General features: G+C 43.1%; 1 protein-coding gene across 5 annotated transcripts in view; it reads right to left on the bottom strand.

Moving 5' to 3' along the window:
• The window catches only part of LOC123982051 (inositol polyphosphate 5-phosphatase K), a 15,345-nt gene extending 5,837 nt beyond the window's left edge, over positions 1-9,508 (bottom strand). Inside the window, exons 1-13 of one of the 5 annotated variants that reach the window (XM_046067394.1) lie at positions 9,122-9,508; positions 7,795-7,881; positions 7,053-7,661; positions 5,645-5,752; positions 5,366-5,474; positions 5,136-5,252; positions 4,532-4,707; positions 4,088-4,199; positions 3,783-3,892; positions 3,453-3,663; positions 3,201-3,338; positions 3,053-3,118; positions 2,863-2,967 (exon numbers count right to left, since the gene is read on the bottom strand). In XM_046067394.1, coding sequence (XP_045923350.1) covers positions 2,863-2,967; positions 3,053-3,118; positions 3,201-3,338; positions 3,453-3,663; positions 3,783-3,892; positions 4,088-4,199; positions 4,532-4,707; positions 5,136-5,252; positions 5,366-5,474; positions 5,645-5,752; positions 7,053-7,657 — 1,857 coding nt within the window. In that variant the 5' untranslated portion in view covers positions 7,658-7,661; positions 7,795-7,881; positions 9,122-9,508. Of the gene's footprint in view, positions 1-2,862; positions 2,968-3,052; positions 3,119-3,200; positions 3,339-3,452; positions 3,664-3,782; positions 3,893-4,087; positions 4,200-4,531; positions 4,708-5,135; positions 5,253-5,365; positions 5,475-5,644; positions 5,753-7,052; positions 7,662-7,794; positions 7,882-8,588; positions 8,833-9,121 lie in introns of those variants that run through there. The other 4 variants (XM_046067393.1, XM_046067391.1, XM_046067395.1 and 1 more) reach the window with 4 other exon arrangements.
• Positions 9,509-9,569: the final 61 nt, after the last annotated feature.

Raw genomic sequence — 9,569 nt, 5'->3', positions numbered from 1 at the left:
CTGGTCCCCCAGCGCTACCCTCTGGCACCCTGTCTAGCCCTGAGTTTCCAGTTCTGCCCTGCCTGTTCCCCTAACTCTTCCCTGTCCTGAAGCCCTCCCTGTATTCCCAGTTTGGTTTTGGACCCTGGACCCCCATCAGCCGGACCCCAGTACGACATCTTCCCCCCCGTGTTCGCCTGCCAAACCCCCTGTCCTACAGGAAGGCCGCCGGGAGGCGTCCATTGAGGAGGGGGCCCTGTTGTGGTGGCAGCCCGGCTGACGGTGAGTGTCCTGGTTTTTCCTCCTTTTTATCAGTTTTCTGCTTTTTCCCTTGGTTTCCTGTTCTCTGCCCGCCTCTCTGTGTTTTCTCCCCCGTGTGCTCTCTCTCCTCTGCTCCTGAGCCCAGCCAACTACCTGCACCTGCAACCCATCATCCACCTCGTCAGCCTGCCAGTAATCAACCTCATCCCAGCCTGTATTTCAACCCCGGTTCTCCACACCATCCTTGCTTGATCGTCGTTGCTCCATACCCAGTGCCATCCCCACGTTCAGGCTTTCATGTTTCTTGTTTTTTCACGTTTACCCTGTACCTTGTTGCTGTCTTCCCTAACCTTGTCCCTCTGTCTGTTCTCCACCCAGGTACACTCACCCTCGTCCTCCGTTCGGCTGGGCTCATCCACTGGCCCACTCCTCTTTGGACCTCCCTCACGGCGTCCTCCCTGTTCCCCCGCCTCTCCACGCTTCCTCGGCCCCTGTGTTCCCCTGCTCTCTGGCCCCCTGTCTCCTTGGTTCCCCGTGCCTGTACTTCCCCGACGTCCTCCTCTCCCTCCAGTCCCTCTCACCCTTTTTCCTCCAATAAACCTCCTTCCTTCTGAGTGCTGCATTTGGGTCCTCTCTGTCCACACACCACACCCCGTAACATGTATGTATATGTATACATCTGTAGCTAAGTGATCAATGAGCAATCATTTGTCATGTTGTGATTAGTCGCACTGATGGAACATTCCTATCGTAGTTCATCATGTTGGAGATGTTGTGAATATTTCTGAGTGAGGAAGACTGTGGCGCAGCTGAAACAACTAAATGTATTTTAAAAGTGAGTTTTTGAATATTAGCTGCATATAGCCTTAATGTGTTTGACAGTATTTCAGAAAATGCAACATGAGCACTATTTTCTGTGTACAACAGACGTCTAGAAATGTACAGTCAGTTTGAACCTAGACACATTTTCAATGACAAATCAACAAAATCATTATCAGACTATGAATTTGCAATCATAGGTCCATGAGTAAATTGTGTCTTATCTGTTTGATCCATATTTTCATCTTCAGTTATTGCCACCTGCATCTTGTTCCCGTCAGGTTACAGCTGATTCCAGCACTTTATGATTCATTAAGGAAATTCAAGTCTGGTAAATAATGAATAAGCTGAATAACATGTAATACTGTTAACTTCCTGACTCCTTCCTCCTCTACTGTTTTTTTAAGATAAATGTCATAGTCCCCATTGGCACTGCACTGGAGCTCCATTGGTAATGGGGTTTTTTAATCGCCAACGCACACACTTCCATCATGTTCAAGAGTCGATTGAACTAATTCTGATAAGCTTTCCTCTAACAGAATACTTTTCCATCTCAGGCATAATCATCTTGGAGTTTGTGCTTCCTGAAACAGGACCCTGTGTCCTTGTTCTGATTCATTTACTTTATTATTTATAAAGATTACACACTACAATTAACTTTAGTCTTGTTATTTGATCACTGCTAATAAATAAAACAATCTATATAGAGGCAAGTAAAATCATAACTTTCACAAATCAATGTTTTCTCTTGTGATTCCGGTCTTGCTTAGTAGCTTTTTGAAAACATCTAGCTATTGACAGACACAAGTAGGGAAGTTCTCTACTGAATACATGTGTGTGTCAACCTTGAAACGTAAATTTGACAATGAGAGTCCGTTTAACCCTACCTGGACTGGCAAGTGCCTTTAATTTTCTATTTTGTACTACATTCATTTGCATTTGTTTAAAATTTGTCATTTCCAAAAGCTAAAAAATTGAATAGCCCTGTTGTAGATGATTGAGGTGGCTCTAATTTGATCCTTTATTAATTTCTTACAGGTTAACTTATAGCAATGCATTATATTTTAAACAATGATCATGTGTTTTGAATGTAAATTCTGATTCTGCAATGTAACTAGTAACTGTAGCTCTTACATAGAGTAGAATGTACTCTGAAATATAGTGGAATAAAAGAATAAAGTAACACAAAGTACAGTACAACAAGGGCTGCAACTAATGAGCAGAGTAATCTACTAATAGTCCATAAATGAAGATAATAAAAAAAAACGCCCATTGCAACTTCCCAAAGGCCAGCTTGATTTATATAATAATACAAATCTATTATTAAAATAGTTAGATTTATTATATGCCAATTCTGTCTGACTAATTAATTCATCAACTTATCGTTTCATCTCTAACTACAAGTATCCCAAAGTTTAACTTTCCGCCAAGGATCGAAGGACATTTTAATGTTACAGGACATAATTATATTTTAGACAACAGTGTGTATCCGACTTTGTGGCAGTTTGGATAAGTTCCTTTTCTGTTTCAACAAAACAGAAATGGTTCTCCCAATTTGGTGTGGATATACCTGACTAGCCTGCCCTGGACCCTGACCTCAACCCCATCCAGTTTGGGATGAACTGAAACCTTGACTGTGAGTTTGCCTGTCACCCATCTTGTGGAAAACTTTCCCAGAAGTGTGGAAGCTGTTATGGCAGCATACTAAAGGCCATGGACTTAGAATAAGATATTCAACAGTCACATGTGGATGTAATGTCTGTTTGGAAGAAGCAGTGAGATGGCTCCTCTGAGTTTTGTTACCTGAACTGGGGTTGACAGTCCAACAATACTGTTCATATTATTACTGTAGTAACCCAGTATGTAGTCACAATCATCTCTTGGCAGATCCTCCTCTGCAAACGTCACCTAGTGAAGAGAGGAATGGAAAGAAATGAACCCTGTATTCAGCGGTGGCACAAACTAAATGTGTGCATTTGAATATTTGACACACCTGTGTTGCATGCTCTCCCTTGGCCCATATGTACACCTGATAGTCTTTGTGATGTCTAAACCCAACCTGTGCAGAAATAACAAATGGCGTCAAACACTGACATCCAGCATCATATTGTAAGAATTAATCCTGAGCTTTTGAGAATTACCTTGTATATTGCTACCCAGTCCCATGAGCTGCGCTGATAAGTTGACGCAACAGTGAATCGGACTGTAGCATCAGAGACTTTACACCACTCCTTGTTCACCTGCAGCTCCACCAGGGGCATATCCACCTTGAATGGGAACTAGAAAAGAGAGCATAGATATTTAAATAAAACATAATCGAGCAAAGTTACAATACAAAGAGAGATGACATCGATACATTTAGTTACAGTGTATTTGAGGAAACATAGTCTCACATGCAGTGAAAACAAGGCAGAAACAGGTTTGTGGTCACTGATGGTGAAGCCCATGTGACTTCGGTACACATGCTGTGTCACTTTGGTCGCCCCACCCAACCATGAGGTCAGACCCCGCTGCAGTGCTGCATTGTGGGTAGGAACTGGGGAACCGGTACGACGAAGGCGCCAGAGGATACGATCTGTCCAGGCAGGTTTCCTCTTCTTAGCGCTGACAGAAAAGAAGCAAAGAGGGACAGACTGTCAAGGCAGGGGTTTAACAGGTCTGAGCCTCACTTTCTAGAATAATTAAATCTGTAGTATGTTTGGTATGTAGGCAAGTGAACACACCTGGTGTCATATTTATGAGTGCCCACATCAAACTTATAGGTAGGCGGGAATTTGAGTGGTCCTTCCATGAAGCCTTCCAGGATGGATTCTGTGTTTTTTGCCATGTTCAGCTGTAGAGTGGACAAATGATGGGGGAAACAGAGCATGTCACATGCCTGACAGGTGACAGTTTGTTCACACTGAGCTACAGCGCCCTCTGCTGGATGTGGTTGGTAATCAAGAGACAGACAGGTGTGAACCCTTCCAGAAAAATCAATCAGTCTCTGTGAAATGGCAGATGTTTTGAAGTGCTGAAAGTGCTTCACCTGATCCCGCTCCAACAGAAGAGGCAGCTTATTGCTGTCGATGGCACATTTCACCACATGGATGTCATAGTCTTCGATACGGAAATTTAAATCCCCAAACCAAAACACGACACTGCGGACAGAAAAAAACATGTTATAGGATTTTAATTTGATAAATGTATTAATTATAAGAAAATGTGTGTTACTTCAAATTCAAGACACATAAAGAGGCATATAGAGGCTTTTAAGCTCTATTATCTAATATGGCCCGCTAAGATTTATTTATCAGAGGTGAGTGGCTGCTGCAATTCAGGTCTGAGAAATTTTGGTGCATTTTATGAATGAATGTGTGATATTTATTTTTTCAAATTATGACAGGTGAATGATAGTGTTTATCTTTTTTTATGGGTGGCCAATCTTCAGCTGAATTAATTAAACTTGTATGTAAAAAATCATGTCACCCACTCATGGTCCAGTACACCGGTGGCAGTCCCTCCTTCAAACTGCTGCTGCTGCAGGATGCTTTCAAAGTCCTCCATCCGCTGCTCCAGGTTCCTCATGTGAGCTGGCAGGTGACAGTTGAGAAAGCACACCGGGTGGCCAAAAATTGTCATCCTCGCGCTGACGCCCCCTTTATTCCCCTTAGAGTGAGAAAACAAGGGCAAAGAGAGAACACAGTGAGAAGTGGATCCCTTATACGCAGCACCTTAAAACTAAAATTAAATAAAAGCACTGGCATGTATCAACCAAATTTGTGTTCAGGGACAAAGTCAGGATGTTTTTTTTCTGCCCCTGAGTCACAGAACCAGAGAGCCAGACAGCCTGCTGCTGCACTGACCTCAAAGAGAAGGAGACTGCACCAGCAGCAGCGAGGGGTGATGCTGACATCAACATGCACGGTAAGGTCACACACTGACATATGGACCAACGCACGCTGCTGGCAGGAGGGAGCACACACTCCACCTTTCAACCTAAAACCCCCTACTGACACAAACCCACCACAAATTTTGCGATGTGATAAATCTCAGAGCAGAACTCAGAGCAACGCTCTTCAATGCACAGCACGTACCCAGTATCCTCCAAGTCCTGTGCGTGTGCTCTCTGTCTGCACGCCTCTGAGGAATGGGAGATGGCAGAATTTAGAGAAAACCAGCAGCAGCACTCCCTGCATACGCTGGGACGCCACCTAAACAGATGGGATAGATGAAAAATAATATATAAATACAGTAAACTTGATTTTATAATGGCAAAATAAATGTACATAGTATGTCTGATATGAGACAACAGCTCCTTACTGACCAAAACATATCCAAAAGGACAGAGCGTGTCCATGCAATGCTCACTCCACTGGTCTGAAAAAAGAACATCCTTCAGCCGCTTGTTTATCATGGAATTGACTTCCTGGAGTCTGTGTGGTGCCAGAAAAGCATAGAAATGTCATTAAAGAGTGAAAATGGAACATAAATGAAAAGGACAGTGATGGGTAACAGGAGGGGACGGATCAAAGTGAACACAGATGACTGAGTGGGCACTCGCGGCTGTCTCTCTGGCACTGCTGAGCCTGGTAGAAATGCTTACCCGATGATAAACATGTCGACGCTCCCATCTGAAACATTTGGTCCGAACAGAGAAGTGATGTCATCTGGCGGGACAGCTGATCCCACGTTCCATGTGACTATGTAGACCCTTTCAGGGGATAGAAACAGTGGGAATGCTGCATTAAGTACTATATATACTGTAGGATGAAAGAGGACATAAGCTGTGCTGTAATCCTCAGAGAAATAGCTTTCTTCCAATGTTGCTGTATAAAGAAAAAAAAGATAAGCACAATTAAGCACCTCTTTGTACCTCGATGATGACTAAGGTGTGTGTGTGTGTGTGTGTGTGTGTGTGAGAGAGAGAGAGTGCTAGAAGAGGGAAATTACAGCAAAATGTATTTTTCATTAAACTACCAGCCACACTGTTTCACTACAGAACACATCACAAGCAGCTTATATTAGGGTCGCAACTAATATAATTTGATTATGATTAAACTGATTTAACTGTTGATTATTTTCTCAATTAATCAGTTCATCAGTCTGCCTTAAAAATGCCAAGAAATAGTGAAAAATACAAATGCTATGCCTTCTAATGTCTTATTTTGTTAGACTCAGATTTGGTTTATCTTTATAAAAGACAAAGAAAAGCAACAAACCCTCACATTTGAGAAGCTGAAACCAGAAAATATTTGTTGTTTTTGCTTGAAAGACTCAATTAATTTTCTTTCAACTGACGATCGATAAATCAGCAATATCATTACATCAATCATTAAATTTGCTATCTGGATTCATGATTTCTGCCATCATCGTCGTTCTATAATTATTGTCATGTTATTTCTGAACACGGACTGTTTTGAAAGTGGACAGCTGGCTGTTCAACAGCATTTCAATGTCAAATATGACGAAATCCACATTCAAAACGTTTGTTTACAAAATCAAACTTCCACACAACATAGCTCATCAGTGAAATGCTGTTCAAAAGCAACCTCTCATTTCTTGAATGCTGACCACGTACAATTTTTAAAACAGTAACTGCTTAGAATGCTATTAAACAGCAATAACAAATTATTGCTGTCATCTGAGGCCCTTTAGACATGTTTTCTACTTCATATAAACACAGTTCCACAAATTTAAACAGTTTATACAAGTAGCCGTTGTTCATGAGCGAGGAACACAACAAAAGTAAGTCTCTGGGAAGTCTGCCCACAAAATGTGGCCATGTCACTCTGTCAGATTCATAAAGCTCTTAGTTAAATTTGCAGCTTTGATTCATCACGTGACATGGTCTGGCACACGTCAGCTTTCTTACAGCTGCTGACTGCGGGACAGCTTCTGCAGCTGTATTTAGATGTAACAGGGTCAAAAGATTCACAGCGGTAAGACCCCTTGTGGAAATCATACAGGCTAAGTAATATAAAAATGTTAAATAAAGGTGTTATTTGTCTCACCTGAAGTCATTGTTTTCTCCACCTGGCTTCTCGGACTGCACTTGGCTCTGTGTTGAGCTCCCAGGTGAGGGGGTCCTCTGTGGCTGAGGACTGAGGCTGGGTTTAGGGCTGAGGCTGGGAGGCAGGCTGGGGTTGGGGTTCAGGTAAGGCTGGCTGGCGTAAGACTGAGGGCTGTGGGGACTCTGACTGTGAAGGGAGAAGGAGGACTCTGTCGGGGAATGCAGCAGGACATTTGGACTCTGTGGTCCCGGGATACAAACTGGGATCAAATCTATTTCCTTGAAGGGGTCCACTGAGACTCTGGTCGTGTTTGGAGTCGGTTTAGTTCCAAGAGCAGTCGGTCTCGGCCGACTTATGCTTGCCACAGTTTCTGGAGTGGACCCTGACTGCATTTGGTCTGTCTCTTTCATAGGTGCAAGTGCTGCCTGCATGGGACTCAAACCTGACTGTCTCTTGAGCTCGTCTGACGGGCTTATGAGAGAGGGCTCCTGGATTGCAAGCTGCGGAGGTAAACCTGGACCAGCCCCGATCAATGCACAGGGGTTCGGCTGCACTTTGGGCCCACAAGGGTCAGTGCTGATTTGTTTCTGCTGCATGTGTTCCATCAACCTGCAACAGGCAGTATGTGGATAAGTATAGCACAACCTATTTCTTAATAGTGTTTGAAAAAAAAGACAATGTGAGATAAAACAAAGATAGTGTAGCTTTGAGAGAGCATAAAAAAGTACACATGCCCTTTTACCCTGTCTTGAACTTGTATGCCTTCACTTAGGTCACAGAACCACAATCTCAGTCAGTGAGGCCTTGGTACTCAGGTGAAACAGCAAAGCTGAGAGAACGCATCACATTTTACTGTGCATCCATTCACATAATGCATCACTAATGACATAATCACGAGAAAGCAACTGTGCTGAGGCAGAGTTGGAACATGTACCCAGATAAGTGAAAGTACATAAGTATTGGCATCAAAATATACTCAAAGTACCCAAAGTAAAAGTACTCATTATGCAGAATGGCCCATTTCAGAATCATTTTACATTGGATAATAATTGCATGCATGAATGTGTAGTGTGTACTTTAATGTTGTAGCCAGTAAAGGTGGGGCTCATTTTAATTGCTTTATATATGCCTACTGCTGTGTAGTTTAATCTACAAAAGTGTCTTATCATTTATTAGTATTAGGTCATTTATTTCTGCAAGGTAAATAGCAGCTAATGCTGTCAGATAAATGTAGTGGAGTCAAAAGTACAATATTTGCCTTTGAATTGTAGAGTAGAAGTATAAAGAAGCAAAAAATGAAATTAGTCAAGTACAAGTAGCCTATACCTCAAAGGTGTACTAACAGCAGGCTACTTGAGTAAATGTACTTAATTTCCACCAGTGGGTTAAGAAACTAACTTTGGACCTCTGTCCTGAATAATATCCTTGTTGCCTAGGAACATTAATTAGCCCCTGACCCTTTTTAAAAAGCAGAAGACAGAACTGTTGGTGATCATTATGGGATAGTATCACAGTGTAAAGCGCTTTACTACTCACCGTACAACTACAATTTGAGCTCTTGCTAAAGAAACCAGGAACTCAGGTGAGTCAGAGGGGACAGAGGGCGATGGGACACACAGCTGCAGATAATGGAGCCCATCGGACAATGTCAATAGATACTGTAGGTCACGAGGAAGAGGAAGAAGCCTCCCACCATTTTGTTTATGTGCCCTTCCACACAGACATCATACACCTCTATCAATCATTCATGATATGCAAATTAGGACCACTTTCATGTGACCACAGTAGTAGCTAACCTGCGAAACAGAGCTTTGAGTAACGGTTTGTACTGAACTCACTTTCACGGTGAAGAGGTAACTTTGAGAGCTTTAATCGCACAGTATATACAAGTGGGCCCCTTTTCATAATTTATAGTCCACGAGCCTTCAAGTCTGATGAAAGCTCCATTGGCTATCTAAAGGAAAGAGCCTGGACTCATGAAAAAGCACAATTTGACATAAGAAATCGAGATAAACACGAACTGCAGAGGCCACAGTGTGTCACATACCTCATCAAAACATCTGTCTTACCTTTTAGGCGTATTTTGAAATGATTTCCAAGGTGAACCGCAAAGGTTATCTCACAAATTCACAGAGGGGAAGGGTGTCTGTATCCTTTCGTCTCGCACGCCAATCAAGAGAGGGATATCACATAAAGGCGCGAGCAAGATCGATTTACGGTCCGGAGACAGACCGACCCAGCCAGCCTGCGGGACGGATGCGACTCGCCGTCGGTGCCGTCTCCGTCACGGTGCAAACCGCGCCGCAGCGCTGTCAGGACAGAAGGCGGTCACGCTTGATGTGCCCGGACTCCTGCATGTTGATGTTTGTACTACAATTCAACAGCTGATCATCCGACTTATCACTGTCTACAGAGCAGCGCAGTTGGCCGGAGCAGCTGTGCACTTTACAGTCAGCATCCCGCCTGCACACCGGCCGACCCATGACGCTCTCTCTCTCTCTCTCTCTCTTTCTTTCT

The sequence above is a fragment of the Micropterus dolomieu genome, linkage group LG13, assembly GCF_021292245.1.
Source record: "Micropterus dolomieu isolate WLL.071019.BEF.003 ecotype Adirondacks linkage group LG13, ASM2129224v1, whole genome shotgun sequence".
NCBI classification, from domain to species: domain Eukaryota; kingdom Metazoa; phylum Chordata; class Actinopteri; order Centrarchiformes; family Centrarchidae; genus Micropterus; species Micropterus dolomieu.
Note: the sequence above shows the minus strand (reverse complement) of the source record. Positions and strands in the feature narration are given on the sequence as shown.